The 24490-nt window shown below is 48.5% G+C and overlaps 1 protein-coding gene across 6 annotated transcripts in view; it reads right to left on the reverse strand.

Annotated features, from left to right (window-relative positions):
* Positions 1–6302: 6302 nt before the first annotated feature.
* Positions 6303–24490, reverse strand: part of TRAK1 (trafficking kinesin protein 1) — a gene marked incomplete at both ends in the record, with an annotated part of 104999 nt that continues 86811 nt past the window's right edge. For 2 of the 6 annotated variants that reach the window (XM_084248392.1, XM_084248394.1), the window contains 4 exons: positions 6303–7101; positions 9982–10084; positions 16802–16957; positions 23764–24077. In XM_084248392.1, coding sequence (XP_084104518.1) covers positions 6303–7101; positions 9982–10084; positions 16802–16957; positions 23764–24077 — 1372 coding nt within the window. Of the gene's footprint in view, positions 7102–9981; positions 10085–16475; positions 16958–23763; positions 24078–24490 lie in introns of those variants that run through there. The other 4 variants (XM_084248391.1, XM_084248393.1, XM_084248390.1 and 1 more) reach the window with 3 other exon arrangements.

Genomic DNA, 24490 nt, shown 5'->3' on the forward strand with positions numbered 1-24490 from the left:
CGGTCAGCTACGCAGAACAGTGACTTCTCCAGCCACAGGCTAATGACCCAGGAGTGACAGAGGCCACTGTGGACTGGAACTCAGGCAGCGGGCACAGTCAGTGACCACAGGCTGCCACGGCTCCTCTGACCTTGGTGTCAAGGGTGATTTGCGGAGGCCTGTTTTCTGTTTTCTGCCTTTTCTCTTCTGTCCCTAAACTTCTGCCTGCCATGTGTGAGTTTCTGCCAGTGCCTACCCCCCAATGCTGCTGTTGCCTGCCCCCCAAGTCCTGCTGAAGTCTGAGCTGCCCTGCATGTGGGAGGGTCCAGGCTTACCTTCTTTGGACCTGTCACATCTGCTTTCACAGGCATTGCTGAGCCTCGGGGCTCTAGCTGCCCTCTCTGGGTTTATGTTTTGGGGGACTTGAGAAGCAGGGTCAGCCTGAAGCTTAGGTGTCTGACATGAGGATGCCCAAGTACTGCTGAAAAAACACTTCCTCCCCCTTGAGCTCAACCATAGGAATATATATTTTTTTTTTTTGAGAAAAACAGGATGGGTGAATTTCAAAATATGGCTACACACTAGTACAGAGTATATTTTGTAAACAAATTTTTCAAATGCTTTCCACTCTCTCCTGGCTGTGAAGGGTATGTGAGGTGGTTTCCTCCCCGCTCTTTGCTGAATTTCTTCACTTTTACCCCCATTCTGTATGTATGCTGTCCCTGTGGCCTGGAGTGGCCCCTCAAGCTCACCTTCTGAACTCGGACCTGCCTCATGAAGTTCCCCAGGTGTCTCCACTGGCTGGGCACAATCACCTGCCTTGGCAGCAAACCCACCTGATTTTAACAGGATTAGACCAGGGCCGGTTCCCTTGGCTTGTCTCCCAGCGCCATCTACTGGCTACAGAAAATAAATCCTCTCTGGAGAGGATATTTTCGTCATGAGCTCAAATGTGCAAAAAATTGTTTTCTAAATCTCCCTTAATCCCTGTTAAGAGCACCCAATCAATTCAGGTAATTAAGACTAACTTTCATTTCCATCAGCTTCTCCCAGGTGGCGTCTAGGTTTTGGATGCAGCACTCTTGAGGGAGACATTGTCCCTGTTGGAAAGGCTCCCCAGGGCATACCTGCCTCTGCCCCCAGAAGTTTTGGAAGTGAGTCTCACGTCTGTCTGAATCCACAGACTTGAGACAGACCCTGGGGATCTGTCCACTGAGACCCACCTGCTGACCCTTCTACCCCACCCCACCCCACCCCACACACTGCCCCATGGCAGGGAGTGCGAGGGGGCAGTGAGAAGCCTGGGTGCGGTTCTAGAACACTACCCCTTTCTCAGGCCCTGCTGAGAAGCCAGCTCAAGTGTCCTTGATGACCCAGGCTCTCTGGGGCTTCAGCCCAGACCCTGGACTTGACCCAGGCTGAGGGAAGAGTGAAGGGCTCCCACACCCGCGGTGGGTGGGAACCCTCTTCAGTCCGCTCCTTCACACGCCAGCTTGCCCTCCATCTTTTGTTCTTATACTAAAACATATACTCAGCTTTTTCTTTCCTCATAATTACGAATCTGACATCTTTGTTTTCTGGTTCCACTAACTGCCTCTTGGACTTCCCCTTGGATTGCGGTGCCCTCCGGGGAAGCTTCTGGGCTGGTGCAGTGCTTGGGTACCCATGAAGAAATTCAGGATAACAAGGAGAAACCACACCCACAAGCAGCCTCCTGCCATGGCCCCAAGGCAGAGGATGCATTTATTTTTAGTTTACATTGAAAAGAGTATTAGCTGCCCACATTTTGAGAGTTCCTTTCCTCCTGTCTTCCTTTTTTTTTAATATTATTTGCTTGTGTAGAAACATCTGAAGATGTCTTGCTGATAGATGTCAGGCACTTTTATCTGATCCTTTAGCTAGACACCACCAGGTCACCTTTTTTTTTGTGTAGCCACAGGACAATGATTGCATTTGGGAAATTTAATTTTAGTACAATATATTTAACTATATGCTCAATTTTCAAATTTCTGCCCCCCGCAATATGCTTTTATAGCATCTTTTCCAATTCAGGATAATGAATTGCACTGTTGTCTTGTCCCTTTATTCTCCTTTACCCCGGAACTGCTCCGTAGTCTTGTTTTCATGATGTTAACATTTTAAAAGCAAATAGTTACATCTTTTCATAAAATGCCCCTTAATTTGGGTCTGTCAATTGTCATCCTCAGGATGCCTTTTTGGCAGAACAACACATGAGTAACGGGTCCATCTAGTACATCACTACCAGGAGGCACCTGATGGTCGGAATGAGTTATTTCTGTGTTTACAAAATGGTCTTGCTAACTATAGCCCTTCTCTGTGGGTCCCTTACTACTCTACGTGAAGGAAGTGCTTTGAAGATTGCATTTAGGAGCCTCTTCCCACCCTCCTCCACACCTTTACCTCTACGTGGAAGGCCTTCTCCACCGGGCAAGCTCTGCCATCCTTGAAGGCCAGGTCTGCAGTCACCAGAAAGCCACCCCGACCCCAGCTGGGCAGAAACCCACCCAACCTCCTCCCTCCTTCAAGAGGGCTGCAGCTGTCCAACTTCAGAGCCCCTCAGACAAGGAAAGGAACACACTTCTCGTGGCAGGACTCCCACCTGTCACCACCTGACCTAGCACAGTGGCTCTCAAACCTGCGAGGCCCAAGGTCACCTGGGTGCTTGCTGAAAGACTCCTGGGGGTGGGTGTCTGATGAACTACCCCAAAACTCATTGGCTTGACAACAAAGGTCTATTTCTCCCCCCAGGTCATATGTCAAATGTGAGTGAGCAGGGCAGTCTGGACAACACATTTCCTCAGACACAGACTGGAGGCTCCATCAATTTTCACTATTTCAACACATGGCTTTGGGCCTTTCGCCTGGAGGACCAGGCATGGATTTTCTACTTCACATGGCCCATTGGCAAGAAGTAGTCATGAGCCTTGTTGTGACCAAGTGGCTGAGGAATATGGGGATAAGATGGGTCATTTGGAGAGCACTACGGTATCTCTGCCATACCCCTCTCCCCTTATCCTACCTGGCCACACAGGTCTCTCTGCTCCTCAGGCACCAGTCTTGCCTACCTTTGGGCTTCTGCACTACCTGCTTTCCCTGTCCAAATGCTCTTGTGCCAGACCTCACATGGTTGACTCCAGAGCCTCCTCCCAACTGCCCAAAGTACCACTCACTCCCTCACTGTTGTCTTCTTTCTTCTTATTAGATAGTGCATGCACACCACGCGAGAAGTCACGCACCCTATGCCCACTACCTAAAATATTGCCTAGAATAAGCACACGGTAGATAGGCAAACTTATTTACACGACAAATGAACTTGAAGGTATATTATTGTCCCCATTTTACCGGTTAAAAAATAAATGGAGGCCCCACAGAAAATAAGTGGTTTGCCCAAGGTCACACCATTACCAAATAGTAGGCCTTGATTTAAAAATCCAAGATGCCGGGCCTCCCCGGTGGCGCAACGGTTGAGCGCTGGGTTGCGAAGCTGCCCGCAGCCTCTGCAGTGCCGGTTCGATCCCCGGCTGCTCCCCGGCCACCAGAGGAGGGTCCCACATGGCGCGCAGACCTCTCCTGCCGCCCGCTGCTCCCCTCAGCAGTGTACTTCGGTCCTTCTGCCTGCTCTGCTCCCCGCTCTGGCTCTGGTGAATTCTCTCACCCTCCCGCGCTTCTGACTGTACCCAGTGCTTGTATAAACAAAACAAACAAATAAATAAATCATAAATAAATAAAAATGCATGCCTCTTTAAAAAAAAAAATAAAAATCCAAGATGCCGCCCCCAACTAACAAGTTTGCTTACATAATTTAACTGATTCTAAATAGTAAATAGATTTATTTCATCCTTCTGTTCCCACAGGTCTCTATCTGGTGACTGACCCTCCACCATCTTTGGTTTTAAATTCTCTTAATTCTACGGAGGCAACATCTGGGAATTTATCCCACATATGTGCACGCATATGTGAAAATTTGTGGATATGCAATGTAATATAAAAAAAGATTAGAATTACCTCAACACGCAGCTATAGGGAACTTGCCCATAGGGGTATATATATATTCACAGTGGGTGAGTGCACATGGTGGAATAGTATGTAGCCCTGAAAGGTAAAGACCTTCAGGTTGACTGGAAAGTTGTCTCAGGTATAGTGTTATTATAGTGTTATCTTAAAAGAAAAGGTGGATAGTACCGTATTTAAAATATAACTTTCATTTAAATTCCCCAAAGAGCAGAATAACTTCAAGTCTTACATAAAAGATCTCCTCCATGAAAAGATAAATACAATTCAGAATACCAATGTAGTTTCCATCATTTGAACTTATTTTATTGATATTCATGAGCAAATAAAATTTTATTGTTGATTTTTGATGCATTACAACACACTTTTTGGTAGTGGTTGCACAAGGTTGATCGTTTTTTTATTTACTACACTAAATACTGCAACCTCCAAATTGCTGATTTTTACACTGATATTTCCTTTGTGATGAAGGGTGGCTCCTCTCTGAATACATAAAGTGGTCCATTCAGTTCAGGGTTTTCACATTCCTTTGTTATTCTACCTACTGCTTTAAAATACATTCAAATAAAAAGATATAAGTTCCTTGCAGTGAGTGCACACATACTACAGTAAGGAGAGTTGGAAACATAATTAACCAATGCCCTCATGTTCAGAGAACAGTCTGAAATCATGGGATCAAAGCTTGTTCCTGGGGACTTTCTCAAAGCATCTTCAGTGGATGTAAGATTACACTCACTCAACTGAAGGTCACATCTTTTGCTAAGGGGGGTGGTGGGGCATGTGGGATGCAAAGTGAGTTTCATTTGCATATGAGGTGATCCTTCCATCCATGTCTGGACCAAATGGACATGGCACACCTTGATGTACAGTGCGGTCCTCAGATTAGAATAAATAAGTTATTGGATTAGGATGCCACAGAGACACTGTGACCGGAGCTGGAAAGGAGAGAGGATGTTTGTTTACAATATAGCACACACAAATAATAAATAAAAATTCAAGACTTTGTTGGTAGGTGACAGCAACAGGACCAGGCTCCCTGTTCCTTCACGGCTCTCCTCACAAGCACCTCTACCTTTCCCTAAGGATAAAAAGTGGCACAAGGAGACAAAGGGCTAGGGGAGGGGGCACGGAGGAAGATGGCTGGCTGTGATCACTCTGTTCTGAAACAAAAAGGCAAAACGTGGGCACAGAATGGCAGCCACAGAAGACCACATGAGCGATGGCCCGGGGACCAGTGTCAGGTTTTGGGGTACGGACTGGCGCCAGCAGGACGCCAAGCCTCCATCCTTCCTTGAACCAGTTTGGTATCACGTCTGGTTGTGGTTCTTCTCTTTCTCTTTCGCTGTTGCCAAATCTCACCCCCTTCCCCATCTCCTGTTCTTACACTGTCTAATCAACGTGGTTGTGACACTGGGTTCCAGAAATAGGCTGCTACCTCACTGGTGGTTTGGGGTGTTGGAAACCTGTATGCCGGTGTCGTCCAGAGGGAAAACAGACACTGTGACTTCCATCTAGTACCATTACTTCCCTGAATAGAAAAAAAAGGGAGACCCCAATCACACAGAACACACAGGGGCTGCTGAACGGCGCAGCACAAGTGGAAATACATTCTCTTTTGGGTCAGATGTCTGGCCTGAGAGCTGATGACAAAACATCGAAGGATGACTTCAGGGGGAAGGCATGAAAGGAAAGTCACACCTCGAAAAGGAAGCGACCGTCCCTTGAAGCAGAATAGTGTAGGTCTTGGAGAAGCCGGGCCACCCATCAAGGAAACGAGCAGCTCTCCCATCACGAGAGCTACAGCGGCTGCGTGTGGCCGGGCCGAGGCTTCTTACCAGGTGGGCGAGGTGGCCGCGGCGGCACCCGGGCCGGAAGCGCTGTGCCCACGCCAGGGGACAGCGCCCCAGGTGAAGCGCTGGCAGCCAGCCAAGAATTCACTGGTTCCTATCCATGGGATAAGAACACACTTGGGAGTTTCAGTGCTTCTTAAAGGAAAGAAGGAGAAAAGGACACCTGCCCGCCCCGCCCGCAGGCCAGCACTGGCGAGTCCTCAGAGCGAGGACGGTGCTGGGGCGTTTCCAGTTGGATCCAAGGACGGGCAGGGCGAGGCCAAGAGCGCCAAGTCTTATGTACACATTTTACACAGTCTCCACTCTTCCCCCACTAGGCACGAGGTTGATTTGTCTAGCGCAGGAGGGGTGGGCAGAGGAGGGAAGAGGGACAGTGCGGTGCGGGTTGGAGAGGGAGGCGGGCGTAAGACCAGTCTGCTCCAGGAAGGGCCCCTCCCATCCTCACCGCAAGCTAGTCTGTTTGGGAAGCTTAGCACCCATTAAGATGCCCGAGGTGAGAGTCACGGGGGCTTTCATCTGCATGCTGGACCCCACCATGGTGGGGAAGCTGCGATTCCGCCGGATGCCGCTGTTGAGCTGCAGCCCGCCGATGGCGTTGGTGACGGTGGGGCATCCGAGAGGCAGGCCCTCGGGTACCAGGCCTCCAGGGACGAAGGTCTGCGCTGGGCCAGGGGGCCCACAGAGGAGAGGTCCTGGTTCCTCCACCAACGTGGGGATGTGGGCTCGCCCTGAGTTCACCACTTTGGCCACGCCAAACCTCCTGACTTTGTCCACGAGGTTGAGGTTGGAGACAGACACATCCGTCTGGCTCTCGCTGCTCCGGACGTTCTTCTTTTCCCTCACCTCCCTCAGGATGGAGCTGGCCGGCTTGGAAGCCAGGAAGTTGTCATAGGGAGGGCTCGTGCACTTGAACTCGAAGGAGGGCGGTGAGGAAGTGGGTGTCTGCATAGGTGAGTTGGGCGGGGTGGAGGGGATCACAGCCATCCTGGGGGTGTAGGAGTGCAGGAGGGAGCCCCGGCCGGCCCTGTCCCAGCTCTGGGGGTCGTACACGGCCGCGGAAATGCCCCGTTCCTTCAGCAGCCACACCAGCCCCAGAGACGTGCTCATGGTGGTGGTGGACTCACGGGTGTTGGTGAAGGATTCAGCCAGGCTCAGTCTCCGTGGGGTGCATGGCGTCGCTACCGGCGTGGACTTCAAGTGGCTGGAGCTACCACAAGCTGGAGTCGGGGCCGAGTTAAGGCTGACAGGAAAAGACAACAGGTCACTCATCAGAAAATGCCCATGAGCACCATGCAAAGGGTCCATGGCCATTCTCCTGCAGGGGTGCAGAGCAGGCCTGGGACAAGATGTGAGGACTCCCTCAGCCTAGGCTTCCCCATGCCTCTTTTTGTGTCCATCCTCTCGCTCACTTAAAGAGGCCTTGTGTGCCCTTAAAAGGGACATGGGTTGGTTGAAGTCAGCAGGAGACCCTTTTCTCAGCCCTGGTGGGGGGCCTAAACTATCCCCTTTGCAGATGAGAGAACTGAGTCTCAGAGATTAGGAACTCACTCACTGTCACTCCTGGCTATGAAGTGGAAGACTCTGGATTTGAACCCCAAGGTAGTCAGAGATATGGGAGGAGACCCTTCTGCAAATCAACTTTCTTCCCCTACCAAATTTACTCAAAATCCAGTGTTCCTACCTAGTATCTACTTCCCTGAGGCAAGAAGTTAACCAGGGACTAAGAGGACTATGGGATGTGAGAGTGTATCCTACCAATGGCCAAACAAGGTGGGACAAGCCCAGGTGGAAAGTTCTTGGGTGCAGGGGAGACAGCAGCAGGCCCGGGACCCACACTCCCAGAACTGTGCTCCTTCCATGGGTGTCCAAATCCTCTGTGATGAGTGGAGTTTGGGGTTCAACAAAGCCATGTCACCCATTATCAGATCATATCGATGGAGCCACTACAGAAGGGGCCCCTGCAGCTCTTTGCCCACTCAAGGCATGCTGACTGAGGATCTATGTTCTGGAATCTGGGACCTAGCAATGAAGGAAGTTAGGACAGAAAAGTATAACAGGAGGTGGCGGGGGAAGCACTGATGTCTCCTTAGACAGGAAAGGGTCCCTTTTAACAGCTGCTACAGGATGAGGTGAGGTCACACAGGCAGGAAGCCCCACACTGTTCCTGGATGAGCAACCTCAGGTCAAGGCAGGACATCCCTCTAAACAGTCTTGTGAGATCTGCTCCAGTGCCTGCCTAAGTGTACCTGGGGCTGCAGCTGCCCCTTGGAGCAGTGTGGTCCCCAGGAGCTGGGGGACAGAGCCCTCTCTCCCCAGTGTGGTAGGGGGAGGGCCAGTTAGCTTGGGCAAAAGGGATCAGATCTGTTCTAGAGCAGCCCCTTGGAATGACAGGAGAGAGCCTTATTCCACCCCACCCGCCATGGGAAGGACAGTTCAAAAGCAAGTACAAGCTGGGGCATCATCTATCTCCCCACTCAGGGGGCCTCACAGCTGGCTGCCAGGACTAGGAACACAGAGCAGGCCCATCACACAAGCTTGGGCGTGGGGATGATGGTAGGTCAGGAACACTCACAAACATGGGATTAGAAATGGCAGCAGATCCCTAAGGTTAAAAGGTGGACTTTCAGAAGGTGGAGGTGGGATTCTACTGGACACTGATCTATGAGTTACAGGGGAAAAAAGTTTTGGATGTGACATCTGATTACAGGGCCAGTCCTAGAAAGATTTTCGATTTGGTTCCAAGGTGTCATTTTTTTCAAATCCAGGTAAAAAGCCACCTCTTGCTGCTAACTTTGCAGGCGTTCTCCATCTCTGACAAGGCATCATGGACTCACAAATGCAGACCTGCGCACTCCTGAGCCTGCAGCCAGTCAGAGGAGTGCCAGGGCACCAGCTTCACCCATGGGGAAGCACTGGCCGTGGCTTCAAAATGATCTCTTCCAAACAAAAAGCCATGGGATGGGAAAGCCAGATTCTCCAGGAAGGGAGATGGAGAGACAAGCTCAAATCTAGAGATCCCTTCTGGTGAGAGCTTCAGTTAGGCCTGGATTAGTGTTCACGATTGGGTTGGCCAGGTGTTTAGATGGGTTAGGGGTTTCCACCACCAAGGCCACGTTAGGCAGGCACAACCACAGAGACACATCCACGCCTAAGTCCTGGTTAGTGCAGGCCATGTGCGCACACACAGCTCCTTCCACGTGGCCCTCCAGGCAGGCCCTGCTGGCGGTGTGCTCACCCCCTGCCTCGCCCGTGGGCTCACACTCTGCCCTACATCTCCTCTCAGCTCAACAGGGCATAGGGCTGCTTCGGCGTCCTTCTCACATGACCTGCGGAGAGTTATTCAGAGTTTAAGGTGCTCCTTGGGGCACTGCTCCCGCTGCGTGGGCCCATCTTGTCTCCCTCCCTTTCTACTTTACCTTCTGTTAACTCTGGCATCTTGCCAGGGAGAAAATGACGGAGGGAGCCACTCGTCCATGCTAGGACGACCTTCCCTTTCACTGGAAGCTGTGGAAGGCCTGGAGTCAAGTCAAGCAGGCACCCCCCATGCCATACAAGTCCTCCTGCCACATGGTGTCAATCTTTATCAGTTGCTTCTTGAGGCACCAGAGGCAAACAGACCATGCTGGGCACATGGTACAGTCTTCAAATCCTGTCACTTTAGTTGTTAGCGTGTGGCCTTCATGCATGATTCCTGAGGTCTATTTCAGAGGCCTAAGGGTTTCCATGGGCTCAATAACCCCATCTGTGAAAGCACCCCAAGCTCTACTGCAGACCTTGGGGCAAAAAAAAAAAACAGGACTGGGCCTTGGGCCTAGGGCAGTATCTGCTTCAATTGGCTCAGGAGGAGCCTAAGAATCTATTCAGTGGCCAAAGAAAAGGCCATGTGAGGCGGGTCTGGACCTATCTCGCTCAATCGGCTTTGAATTAATGGCAGTCCTGATTCAAAAGGAAAGATGGGGCCCAGAATTCGTGAGTGCAAACCCCCATGAGATGCTCACGTTGGCTAGAGTTAGAGTTACTTTTTGAAGTCATCTCTACTTCGGCCTTTCTTGATGTTAACTCCTGTGGAGAGCACCTCAAACTCCCCCTACCCCTACCCCCCAGGGCCGAGGCCCCTTACCTTGGCGTGACCCTTGTGAGCTCATCTGAAGGATGCAGGATGCGGCAGGTGGTGAAGGTGAAGGTGGAGTTGGTCTGTGACATGCACTTCCCAGGGTGGTGTGCTAAATTGGGGGGTTGGAGGAGACAAAACATATTCCTTGCATCCAAGTATACACACGAGAAAAGTAAAAATCCAGCATGGCCCTTAACAGATGCAAAAAGCGATAAGCAACCTCGTTGGCTGGATCTGGACAAGGAAGGCGAAATGCAAATGTTCTGCATTGAAGATGGTTCCTCAGAAAGGACCACACTCTGAGCACCGTTCTGCAGAGCATAGGACTTCAGCTTCCAACCCAATCCAGACAGGCTTCCGCATCAGCATTACTTGGCTAGTAGTGGCTCCAGCTTGGGGGGAGGCCTGTAATGGGCCCTTGGGGGTAAATTTGGTTGCCCTCGTCAGAGGTCATAATTGGCTTCCTTCTTTTGTTACTTTACATTTCATTGGCAAACAGGAGCCATGCCCTGTTCAGAGCGTGGAGAAATGCTCAGCATTGGAAACGGGTAAGGCTTCCACCTCCCTTTTTTATTTACACAAATGGGGCTTGGGGAGCTGGCTCCACTACTGTCCATCTGCGGTCAGCAGGGTAGGAAATGAGACCTCAGCTGCCTCAGCAACAACATGGCAAGAAACCCAGAGCCTGAGGCTTTCTGTGCCGCTAAGGCTCCAGGATCGGGTCTGGTCTGACAAACGGCAGCAGTAAAATAGGACCAGCCCTCCGGCTGCTTCCTCCCCTCTCTAGGACATCTGATTTCTAATGAAAATGAGAGGGAAGCAATTTGTCCTCCACTCATTTCCTTTTTAGAGTTCTAAAGCTGTGTTAAGGCAGCTGAAGACCATGATCTGGAGCAAAGTCAATCACGGAAGCATTAGGACCAAGCATCAGGAAGCTGGTGAGTAAGAAGAGTCGACAGGAGACATCATGATTGTAGAGTCATCCTCATTCATAACTCAAATGTTAAAAAAAGAAGAAAAAAGTGGAAAAGAAAAAAAAAGCTGCTCCAAACAGCAAGCGCAATGGAGTACTGTGACCGTGCCCGCCCCCGCCCCTGCAGCAGCTCAGCCCCAGAGACCTCCTGGGAGAAAACAGACTGGGTTATCAGAGGCCATGAGCACTCTGAAGATCCAAAAGGCTGTCAACTGGAGTCTTGTAGTTCTTTATGGCAAGCTTTCTCTTAAATTTGACAAAAAGAAAAACAAAACAGAAGAGACCGGTGCCCCAAACCTAAAGATTCACACGCAGGCATTTTTTTTTTTTAAAAAACAAAACAAAAACAATCAGATGGAATGAAAAAAATGCTGGAGACACATCAACAGGAGGCAGGCGGGACAAAGCCAGAGCACAGACATGGGGTGGTGATGGGAGGGGCAGTGCAGCACTGCTTTGCTCCCTGATTGTGGCCCGACCCATCTCTGTGCGGGGCCTCCTGTGGCCCCTGGCAGCTGGCACTGGGCACTGCCCAGGGAGGCTCCAGGCAGAGCAAAGGGGAAAAACAACACATATGGAAAGAGCCTTTATGAATCTTTGTTTCTCAACCAATAATGGTAACAGCTTAGCAACTCAGATAACTGAGAAAGTGCTGCAAACAAACAAAAGAAATAAGCTATGAAGAAAAGGCAACCAAACAATCACGAATCTCTTGCTGCAATACAGTCTAGAAGCAAAGCAAGAAAAAGGCTGAGAAAAGCACCCCAATAATGGGCATGAGCGATTATTTGGGTGGGAGAGAGAAAAGAAAAATGTAGCAAATACAAAAGTCAGGGCAGAACAGTTTAAAGAGAGAGGTTATTTTCAAAAAAACAAAGCAAGGCTGGATTTACAATGAGAAGCGCACCCCATTTGAACACATGGCCAGAACATCAAACAAATCACAAATGTCCACTTACTCCTCCACCCTATTATATATTAGGTCTTCGATTGCAACGGGTATTATAAGATGCACATTTTAGAGACAGTTACATTAGCAGAAGCAAAACCCATTTTATAGAAATGGGTTTTGGGGATAGGAAAAGGCTGCTAAAAATTCAGAAGTCATCATTCCCCAGAAGAAATAGATAGCTTTAAGAAGACCAAAGAAAATCAACAAGTGTCAAGAGTGCCAAAGCCAGAGGTTGGTCCCCTCCAAAATACCACTGCGACGCCTGGACCCGCCAGCTCTCCTCGGTCACCACTGACTGCCAGGCCGCTGCAACACTTCCCTTCCTTGGGACACAACAGAGACAGTGAGCGCCTGCCTCAGGCTCCTGACACTCTCAGAGCAGAGCCAGAGGACTGTATAGTCTCTGCTGCAGGGAGGGGATTTCTCAAAGAAAGAGCCCCAGGTAACACATTCCTCTCACAGGAAGTGGGTGCTGGGGCTGAGGGCTCACCCTGGAAGTTCCCAGCCCCACCACATCCCAGAAGCTCCATCTTGGGAATTGAGCATCCCCTCAGGTTGCTCACTTTGAGGCCTCCAAGAGCAGGGTTTCTTGGATTTAATACTCCACCCCTCTACTTCATTCTAACTCTTTGTCTCAGTCTAACTGGAGGCCTCAGCGTGTTGTGAGAAGGGTAGTTGGGTATGGACACAAGTGCTTTTATCAAGTGTTTTATTTAGGATTGAATTTATAGGGGAACAAAACCCTAAACCTTTATTGTTTTTAAATGCTCTTTTTCCCCCAGATTCTGATACTGGTCAAAATCCAAAAGATAGCTTTTAAGTTTCACTATCCTTGATTAATCAAGATCCTTTATATTGGTAAACTACAATCCTGGGTGCTGGCATGTGGACTCTATACTGAAACACACCACATGCAAGCACACGCGTGGGGGTGTCTGAGGGTTTTATATGGATAAGAGTTGCCCTGCTCACTGGCTCGCAGACCCTGCTGGTTTTCAGGCTGGGGAGGACAGACTTGGTAAATAGTTCTGAACAGCTGTGTTTCTCTGAGGTCCATGGGGCCTGGTATTGTCTGGAAACTGGGATATTTGAGATTCTGCTGCTGCAGCCAGTCATGGGGTTGCCCTGGCTCAGCCCCCCAGTCCCAAGTGGGAGCTTCCTCCCTGGGCACCCCTGCCGTCTGCACTGGGGATTATCTGTGTGCTTCATGGACCAGGGTGAGGGTTGCTCGGTCTACACAGCTCACGCATTTCATTCAACCTGAACTGTGTTCTCTTCTCCTATCCACAGGGAAAGGCAGGCTGTCTACTCGCTGGGGAGAACAGATGCTTTACTCTCTAAATGTCATTGCAGAACCCAGTACTGAAGAGAAACCTGAGCTCACACAGATGCCCAAGCACATGCCCCCAACAAGTTCTATGGTGAGCTGCAACATACAGACATAAAGGATGCTTCAGAGGGGACCTCTGATGTCGGAGAAATGCTGGCCATTCCACACCCGAAGCTTTTTATTTTTGCTCATATCAATATCTTCTTAAAATATATTTTTTTTCAAAATTACAATGCATCTGAAAATCTTGGAGATGGGAACTCCATTTTCACAAAGCACTGAAAGGCTTCCATAGTCTTTTCCCACTCTTCATGAAAAGTGGTTACTTGTGTAAAATAAAATGCCCTGACCTTCCTTTTCTTCCCTTAACTGAACATGTGGACCTGGATCAGCTTGCAGGTTCCATAAATGCATTAACTCACCCTCTTCCCACTTCGCCCAAGAGCCATGCCCTTCCCTCCTTGCCTTGCTCCCCAGCTCCTGAACAGAGCCTGGACAACAGGGAACTCACCAAAGAAACAAGTTCAGCCTTTTACCCTTGGGGGCTCAGGTGCAGCTTTAGGGGATTTTCAGGGGCTGTTTTAGCCAAATGTGATGTTGCCTCCTGTAATTCCTTTAGGATCTCAGTTCCTGTGATGACACAGATCCACTGCAGGGCCACAGCCAGGCAGGATGCCATGACTTATACGGGCCTATTTTAGGGCATTTTCCCCACTTGAAATGGTTTCTATGTGTATGAATATTAAAATAGACTGGCCTCACTTTTGCCTACAGTGCTTTAAACCCATCAATTTCTCCCCTTTAAGGATCCAGGATAATTCAATTGTGTTGTCCATCCAACCAATCATCTACTGACCTAACTGTGACTTTAGAACTCTGCTCGTCATCTTTTACACAAACAGACTCTTCCTTAGAGAGCTAAAATTCAGAACATAGACAGGACAAGGTAATGACTAGTTCTGACAGAGTGAGCTTTCTACATAAAGTAACACAAAGTATGTCACTGGAATAAGGTAGAACTATAATCTAAAAATTTTTTTAAACAGTCCATTTTAATCACCTAGGTTATTTACAATATATTAACATGGAATCATCCTTTATAAGACATGGGATTATAAAAATCAATCAGCAAATGATGATACAATAATACATCAAAACATAGTAATCATATTATTTCAGTATGCAAAACCCTTTCTCCATGCGACAACAGTCTTTAGACCAAATACCCATTATGGCAGTGTTCCCAATTTCCTCCTAGCAGAATGCTAGTAAGAAAAAAAGTTAATCACCTTCTCTCTTCAACGTTTTCTCCTACGAAGCCTGTCTCGGATTGTGCTGTTTGGCAACAAAAAAATTCAAGCACTGGGCGAGCGCAAGTCTGGAACAAGGCAGAGCCCAGGACAGCCTGGATACAAACCCCAAGACAGAGGATGTACCCAGCTGCCCTGTCTGTCTCAGCTGTCTTCCTGTAACTGATCTGTCCACCTGTGACTCTGCTTGGGACCTCCAGGATAATTTATTTAGAGATGCGTTTCTTACACCCCAAGAATCAAAAATGGTCCTGTCCTTCCCAATAGAGAACAAAGCCTAGTAAGTGTTGGCAACTTTCTCTTCTGCATCAAGCTTTTAAAGATGAGTCTTACCCAAAAAATAAGTTCAAAAAGACACTCATCTAAGTGATCAGACCTTTCCTAATTCTTCTTGATCATATGCTTTCAACCTGACCCCTCTGCAGTTTCAGCTGAGAATGCATGGGTTTCTCCTCAAACATAGTTGCCACTGGGGTGAACCTGCTGCAGCTTTGAATAAGGAGGGGAGAAGCAATAAACAACTTTGCTCACTGCAAGGCAAGTGGGCTGGACATAGGTCACTGCTCTCCCTTTGCTGTCTAAGGGAATTTTAGCTGGCTTGATGTGCTTTATTCCTTCTGTACAACTTCTCAAAGATTCATGTAATGGTTCTCTAAATTTACAGGATTCTCCTTCTATTGCTCCTGCAGGGCTTCGGAGAGGGGCTGTCATACTCAATGTGATACCTCTCACCCCCTACCCCAAATTCTGCAGACACAGTGTCAGGAGAGCAGGTAAGATATGTCTGCCCCCCAAGATGGGCACTGGTGCTGGTAACAGAAGGAGGCAACACTGGGGTCCCTTGCCTGTGTGTGAAGCTACAAATAATAAACATTTTCATTCAATGTAATTGCTTACAAAATACATTAAACCATAAATAAACCTAGGTGCTAGACAGATCCATTTTACTTGATAACACTTCTGAAGCTTAAGTAAAGTTGCTCCCAAATAAAGTCCCTTGGCCACAGGTGTCTGAGTCACAGACGACGCCACCCAGACACTTGGCTCAGCTGCTGTCTCATGTTTTATGGGGGCTGTTGCCGAAAGAAAGTGATCACAAAGATGAATGTCTTCCTCAAATCTGGCACCTTGGGAATGTCACGAGGATGACAACACTGGGTTGTCACCAAAAGGCTCCTCCTTTCCTGGGTCTCCCCCCTTAGCCCAGAAGAGCTTCCTTGTTCTCAGCACAAACAGCAAGAGAGCCAAGAAATTTGGGGCAAATCAGAACCAAACAACCTGAGACCCCAGTTTTTCATGCCATCGATACCTAGGAGGTGGCTACTTCTACAAACTCACAGTCACATCTTTAATGCTTCTAGGGGGCAGCGGGTAGGAGATCAAAGATCTTTCCAGATGCATCTAGCGGAAGAGACATTACTGACATTCTCTTAGGGTTTGTTTAAGGAGATTGCTAAAAACTAACTCTTTAAAAATCCACTCTGAACACATGTGTAAGCTGGAGATAAAATATGTACTTTCATCGAGTTAAAAGGGTGAAAAGGCTGATTTATCCAGTGTTGTCTGAATATTTTCTAGGCTTCTTTCTATTTCAATATAACAGATTCTCACGCTCACTGTCTGACCAGTCCTAGCACTCATAATTTCTCCTACAACTGCCCAACTCTGCTCAGCTCAGCTTGGAAATCACCAAGGCACTCAAAAAGAGTTTGCCCTTCAGACATGGGAAAGACCCACAAGAGGAAGCGGGAGCTGGTGTTGGGGGAGGACATGTGGGGCGATTCACTTCTTTTTAGCAGCCTTCTCTGCTCCCGCTTCAAGAGCCCACTGGGCCATGCACCTCCAAGGTGGGCAGGGAGTGGCACCCATTTGTTACAAAAAGGAGGCATCAGACTCTATTAAAAAACAGAACCGCACAATGGAATGCTTTGATTGTCACCCACACAGACGAGCAGAAGCTACAGACAGAGAGGCACTACGGATGGCGCTCGGAACAGAGGTGAGAATGGCCCAGAACTCTGCCTCTGGTAAAGGTGCCAGGTTTACAGGACTTATCGCGGTGCCCTCACCAGACCCCTCCTCCTCCTCCTCCTCCTCCGTGGCCGCTGGCGGCTCCTGCATCTCCTCTGGGCAAGCCTGAGGCCGGCTGGGGTAACTTCTGCTGCCTGAGACAGTCACGCGTGCTCGGGACCTCTCACCTGAGGTCTCTGGGTGCTGAACTGGTGTGGAGGTAGCTAGGCCCGGGAGGGAAATGTGGTCACCTGTGTCGTCTTCTTCAAAGTCGTTAAGGCAGTACACTTCGTCCAGGTCAACGTCCAGTGTCCGGAAGCCCTTGGTGACCACACCGGGCCGAGGGTCCAGGATGCCCCCGAGGTGAGGCTGGGCCAGCTGCTGCCAGTGGTGAAGGGTGGCAGAACCTTGCAGGAGAAAGAGCAGAGAAGGGTGGTGAGGCAGGGCAGAGGGCTGGGATGGCAGTTGAAGCTGACACCGCCACCACCCTCAAAGTGTAGAACATGAGCCCCATGACCCTGGGCTCCACAGTGGACTCTGGTAAGGGGACACCGGGGCAGCTGCCTTTGCTCTTCCCACTGTGAAACAGGAGTGAGTACCCTACCATGTCCAGAAGGAGCACCAATTTCAGTTTTTCAAAAAAAAATTAAGAGTAAAATTAATGTCATACTGTGTACCATGGATGTTTGGTGACAGACTATTTTAATCAGTTGAAGTCAACCCACAAATCCATTACAGAATCACTTTAAAAACTGAAGAGATAAAAATGAGGTAAGCACAAAGGGCAGGGGAGGGGACTGTGTGTACCAATTCTATGTCAAGTACACACTTCAGGGGAGATGCAGGCAGAATAAGACAATGTCAAATGAACCCAGTGCCCAAAACGAGAAAAGCAGAAAGAAGTTAAAGTAGCACATAGAGCATGGGCATGACCACTGCCTCCTTGGCTTGGGCTGTATTCTGCCAGCAACTGAGGCTGCAGGTTCGGCGTGAGGGAGTTGGCCGAAAGGGACGTGACTGAAGAAGATGGCTAAGCACACAGATGTCTGAAGCAGAAGAGCCGATCTCCCTGGTGACACCAGACCCCAGCACTCAGATGACACCGTGCAAGGTCTGTAATAACACCGCAACATGTCCCTGAGGACCTCGTGGGTGCTTGGGGCTCTGCAAAGAGAAGTGTTCCAAGGCCATTGTGCTTTGGGGAGCTGGACTAACATGAGTGTGTGCTGGGGGACATCTCAGAGCCTTCAGGGCTGGAGTTCTAGCCCCCCAGATGCTACAGAGATGCCTCTGCTCCTCGGGGCAGATTGTACCAGGTGTGAGCCGCATGAGGTTAGGTCCTCTAGCCCCCTTATACATTGGAGGAGTTACTCAGGCAAATACTCTGCACTCAGGAGAGAGGCTTTGGGAGAGACTGTCAGCACGGGAGAGCAAGAACCTTCCCGCACAGTCAGCACTGCTGGCAGAGCAATGGGGCCCTCTGTTGGGTGGGCAAGAATCCCTCCAGGCTACCAGGAACATGAGAGCGAACCCAGGGGCGTAGGTGTCAGGACAAAACACAAGGGGAAGGACAGCCAGAGGTGGGGCCAGGGGGTGGTCCAGGGTAGTGGAGCAAACGCAGATCTCCTCAGGAGCTCCCGGCCCTCGGGCGCACCAAGTGCAGACACCACCCCCCGAAACCTCACCACAGAGTAACTTCTTAGGGGACAATCTCCACCCACCAGTCTTGAAGGGATTTTGGATTTGGAAAATGGTAAATCCACCTAAAAGGTAAAGACTTGTACATGCTGCCAATGCTTGTTTTCAAGAGCTCTTGGATACCCACTTTCAGTTGATCCCAGATTCAAGTGTGCACAAGAACAAATGCAGCCTTCTTAATCTGAATCTACTATCAACAGAAAATATTCTAAATGCAAAACAGAAAAATGAGCTGGCGAAGAGGTACACACACCTGTTCTCTCATAGGTCGTGAGAGCGATTTTGTCCCCCAGGGGATATTTGGGGTTGTCTAGAGACATTTTTGGTTCCCACCACTGTAGAAGGAGAGGGGGTTGCTACTGACACTGGGGAGTACCAGGGGTGCTCCTGAACATCCTACAATGCCCAGGCCAACCCCCTATAGCAAAGGGATGAGAAACCCTAGCTGGAGCTGTGGTGCTTCTTTCTCAGATCCATGGAGAATTTGTAGAACACTGTGGACTCTCTTGCCAAAGGGACAGCACATGGAAGTATGTGGCAGGTAAGCAGGCTCTGCAGACAATGTGAAGTCGGTCACGGGACCCGGGTCCCAGGGGCCATAGCAGCATCTTTTCTTTAAAGCTCCCCTCTATTGAGACATGCCGAGATGGCAGCGTGTTTTACACATATTACATCTACTCACTCCTCAAAACCATGTGATGAGAGGTTAGGTAACTTTTCAAAGTCACTGTAATAGTGATGGTACAGCCAGGGCTCACTGCTAAAGCCCAGATGCTTTCAGTAATTTCACAGTGCATGCCCCCAACATTCGCAGGTCTGAAAATATGACATCTGCGTTCCAGCTCCGGAACCCAGCTAAGTGCAAAGCAGTGGCTACTTAGCCCCATAAATAGTGGGTAGTAAACCTTGCATTGTGTCCCCAAGGTCACCAGAGATGCACACTCGGGTTGATGGGATGTCTCATGCCACCCCTGGAGAACCACTCTCATAATAGCGAATACCCCCCAGTTCATGTGTTCACTGGAAGTACTGGCACATTCCTAGCAAGAAAACTGCAGGGGGGGAGGGAGGATCTTAAAAATGGTATATGGCACCCAGCTTGGAAGGCACTTAAGGGTCTCAGAAAGATGATGAGAAATCTCTGGTATCACATGGCCACGGCACCTCTACTTTCAGAAGGGGAACACTGGAAAGTAAAGAACTGTGCCAAGGAAGTATCAAATCTCCTCGTGCTTCTGAAGGGGGCTTAAGATGTTTATGAGGTACTGGGAAAGAACTCAGCGGAGTTGGGGGGGCTGGACTTCAATCCTCTACTGTTCAGCAGACCACCCCTTTTCTCCCCACCCCACCCCCCACCCATCATGCACAGGCACCAGTGAGAAATGAGACTACAAAGTTGTACCGTCTAGAGTTTAAAAGCCTCAATAACCTGCATGGGGTTATTATTTGCATTCCCTGAAAATGCATAGCTAGGGAAATTTAGTGAGATTACAACAAAAAGGTTATGCTGAAAGGCGCATCATACCGCAGGCCTTGGGCACCCCATACTCACGTAAGAAGCCAACTTTTATTGAGCATTTCTAAGATGTCTACATGTACTAACTTCCTTCATCTTCATGATAACCCTGCCGTCCCAATTTTACAGATGAGGAAACTGGGAACAGGGTGGCATGGGAGGTTGCACAGTTGGCAAGTGGCTAAATCCAGCCTGGCTCCAGTGTCCCTCCTCCTAACCATAGAGAATGCCTCTCCACCAGCAGTGAGGAGGCCTCATAGAATTGAGTTTCAGAACACTGGTCTTGCTAATGGGGCTTCCCTAACCCTCATACAAGTGTTTTCTATTTTGCAAAGGTGAATACTGGTGAAAGCCACCTCACCTTGACCTTGACGTCATATGAGCTATGTTGTTCTGTGGGGCTCATGGACCATCTCCACTGCAAGGGGGTTTGCTGAGCCCAGCAGCTGGGTGGAACACCTCACACCCCACCTCCTTTCCATGGCCAGCGCCTGGACCACCATGTAGGAATTCTTCTGATCTACGACTGCCTGAGTCCTTCCTTTGACACAAGAAGGCACACATTTAAAAGCAAATATGATCACATCTTGTTCGGAGCCTGTGTTGCCTCTTGCCTACTCTTTCTCAGCACATTCCTGTCTGGCTTCTTTTATTTGTTAAGCGCAGAGCAGAAGAATCACTATACTATTAGTTACCTCCCATTACCTCCTCCTTTCCCCATGAGAATGAGGTTGGGGTCAGGCAATTGGGCAGGTAAAGAACAACCATCGTGTTCTTAACTGGCACCAAAGTAAAGTTTTCTGGAACAAGGGTGTGGACAGTGGGGAAAATGTAATTACAGTCCCTGCTCCTCTCCCTCTGTTTGCTTTCCTTCTACACCCCACTGTTCTAACTAAAAAGTTTTCATGTCATCAAAGGAAAGCCAATTCATTTATATGAGAGAACACCCAAGGCTTAAAAGTCAGAACTAAACCTGGTAGATAACGTACAGCTTAGAAATGTATGCTTTTGCTTAATTATACATTAACTTGTTTATATGGAAAACTTGGTTACAATTAATCAGAAAGCAGGAGCAAAATACAGGGTAAAAGTTACTGCCAGGCTCAGCTTTTCAAAAGAGATATATCTCTTTCCTCTTAGATACTGTTTGTTCTTCAGCTGCTTAAAACAAGTAAGGTAAGATCAAGAGACAAGGGTGCTAGCATACTTAAACACCTAGCCCTCTATTCTGGCTCACACTAATAAGCAGATAGCAAGATTAATTAAATAGGTAAGGGAGACAAAGATGAAGACACAGATTGGCTATCTGTTCTGATCCCAGCCAACACTCTCCAGAGGACTCACTCCTGGTCCATTTACCTGGGCCACTGGAGAGCACAGGAATCTTATCAGCTTCCTAGTGGGCCAATGGAAAAGGGTGATCTAAGAACATGGCCCCAGCACTAGGCCTCTCCAGGTCTCAAAATTGGTAAGGCCAGTATTTAGACCCGAGCTGCTGGAATAGGGGTAAGTTCAGGGAGTGTAAGTTTCATTAAGTACCTGTTAGGTGCCAGCCATAGTACACAAAACACACCACATTTACTCCTCACCACAACCTTGTGTGGCAGACATGAGCTCTAGTTCACAAACAAGGGAGATGCGGCTCAAAACGTGAGGTAAGTAACTTAAGCAAATCCACAGTAGAGCTGCAGTAACCACTCATCACTAGGCTTCCCTTTTGGCACATCACCTTACTAACTTACATAACAGAAAATAATGTGGAGGGGAGGAAGAAAATATGGTTGTATTTTAAATAGCTAAGAAGTCAGTGGATTACAAAATGGAGCTAGAGGGATCTCTACCATGAGGACGTGTTACTAGCCATAGTGATTAGATGTGACTTAGTGGAAGTGATTACCTCTCTGGTGGTGAGGGTCCTACAGATTAAGTTTACCTTGCACGTCTAATGGGTTTTCCGCTTACTCTATAAACTTATCATAAAAATACTGTCATCTAAGTGACAAGGTTAAAAAAGTTGAATTGGTCAGAATAAACTTTATAAAAATCTCTTCCTGTGATAAGCTTAGAAAATAAATCAAAAACATTCTTAGATGATCTAATGGAACACAAAATCAAATATAGAAAACAGACAAGATAGAGATGATAAATTTCGATGATCTTAGACAAAGAAGAAAAAAAAAGAAAAAAAAAGGCAGAAAGTAAAATTGCAGAAATGGAAGATTTTATTGAAAGAAAAATAGACATAATTGTGGATCAGAAAACAATCACCAAGCTTACAACTGAATAAACAATTTAAAAAAAGAATGAGTCATCCCTTTCCTGAAATCATAGGAGGACCTAAATTATACAATTAAAAAATAATCATGAAAAGAAAACATTAGCCCCCACCCCCTTCCTTCCTTTGGAGAATTTGGGACTTGCTATGTCTTAGATCTTTAATACATTCTCAGCAAGGATGATAATTATCCCCAAAGAGTTGAAAATGCATTCTTGAGGGATGAGAATTGTACTCTTTTTAGGTACAGAGTACAGAGATACAATAAGTCCTCACTTTACATTGTGAATAGATTCTTGGTAACTGCAACTTAAATTGAAACAGCATATAGTGAAACCAATTTTATCATAGGCTAATTGACATAAACAAGTGTTAAGTTCCTATGTCATATTTCTGGTCATAAAAAATACCACCATACTTCTAAATAAGACCTGAAGCAACTTCTAACATGAAACAATAATTTGTATTCTTTCAACTCATTCATTCCCCAACCCAATTATTCCAGTTCACAGTCACCAGGGGCCAGAGCCTACCCTGGCAGCTCAGGGCTCAAGGTGGGAACCAGGCAGGATACCCTTCCATCATTGGGCACATTTCCTACACACCCCTATATTCACTCTGACTAGGGTGATTAATCTAACATGCACATCTTTGGGATGTAGGGGGTAACCCAAGGAGCCAGAGAAAACCCACAGAGACATGGAGAAAACATGCAAACTCCACATACAGTGGCCCTGAGTGGGAATCCATTTTTCCCCCTCATCAATGATTTAACAAAATGACATCGAAGAAAACAATGTTATCTGAGGACCTGCTGTATACACAGCACATAGACAGTGTATCTATGGTATTAAGTGTTCAGGGGGGAGGGGAAGAAGTAAGATCAAATGCTCCTAAAAGCTGGCCACCCCCAAAATGTTGAGAAGTACAGCCTTACAGAAATTCTGCTTTACCTTTGCATCAGAAGCATAATACAGAATTTTAAAATACGTTCTCAAGCTCACATGGGTTTCTAAATTAAAGGAATAAAAAAATGAAAGATACAAAACTTGGTGGCTTTTGGCAGGGTAGCAGTAGGCAAGGGGGAGAAGTTTCATAAGCCTAAAGTAAACGAAAAGAACGAAAAAGAGCAAAATCATATGGGGATGTCTGTGGTACCAAAAAGGCAACTGCCTTTGGAAAAGACAGGCTTAAGGAGGAATAAAACTGATCTCCACAGTCACCCCTTTTCTGCATCAGCAGTCACCCCCTCTTTCTTTTATGATCAAACAAAACACATGACCCCACAAATGGCAAACTGCTTTTTCATGGGCATTGGGGAAAAAAAAAAAAAAAAAACTTTGTCCTGCCCTCCACCCCAACACGTCTGAGGAATCAAGGCCCCCCCCTGGCATGATCTAAATAATTTCTGAGTAGTTGGCAGTGCCTTTGCCCCTTGGAAAGATGTGCACTCCTAAGGTTCTAAAGGCAAAGGGAAGAACCACGTTCTCTTTGGCTTGGCTGGACGAGGCGAGGCCGGCTGCCCGCGTGTGTGCTGGCCACGCTGCCCGGGCCAGCAGGCCGGGGGCGAGCGCCCTAGAGGAACTCAAACCAGCAGCGCGGGTGGCTATCTCTGAAGAAAAAGGAGTAGGTGTTACACAGGTTTCCCGCCTTGCGGTGGTGGATCAGGGCCCACAGGGAGTCGCTGAGGAGGACAGAGAGAGGCCGAGGCCCCTTGTGATCACCTTCCAGCGGCTTCACGATCTGGAGCTTCTCGGGCAGGTAGGAGCGGCTGCTGAAGGACATGCCGGAGAAGCCGGTGAACTCCGAGAAGCGCGAGTGCGTGCCCAGGGACATGATGCTCTCCGTGGGCGTCAGGGAGCCGCTGAGCAGCTCGCCCTTCTCCGCCAGCTCCCTGAGCTTCCTCTCCTGCTCCTCCTCGAAGAACCTCCTCTCGGAGAGGTAATTCTCGCGGCGGAGGGACAGTCGCCTCAGCGCTGTCTCCAGGTCGTGGGAGCCCGGGGTGCCCGGTGTCCCTGGCTTCTTGCGGTCGTCGTTTCTAGAAGGCGGGAAACAGGGTGAGTGAGGAACACCCAGCCGGGGGTGCTGTGCTGTGTGCAAGGAAGGCCTTGCCGCCAGGCGTGCTCTGGGGACATTTGCCAGAGGCGGCAGGATTTTCTGAGGACACCAAGGCAAGAAGTTGAAATCCTTGTTCATTTTTAAACAATATTTGCTTCTCCCCACCCCCTCAGGTGTAGTCCCATAGAGTTTCCTTCACCAATGTTTAAAAATGAGCAATGATGTAAAAAATTTTTTAAAAAAAGGGGCCTCCCTGGTGGCACAAGGGGTAAGACGCAACCTATGAAGCAATCCACAGCCACTGCAGTTTGAGTTCGATTCCTGGCTGGCCAGGGAGCTACCCACATGGCACGGCAGACCTCTCCTAAGTTGCCCGCTGCTCCCCTCAGCAGT

Source organism: Talpa europaea (assembly GCF_964194135.1).
Source record: "Talpa europaea genome assembly, chromosome: 11".
Taxonomy (NCBI): Eukaryota; Metazoa; Chordata; class Mammalia; order Eulipotyphla; family Talpidae; genus Talpa; species Talpa europaea.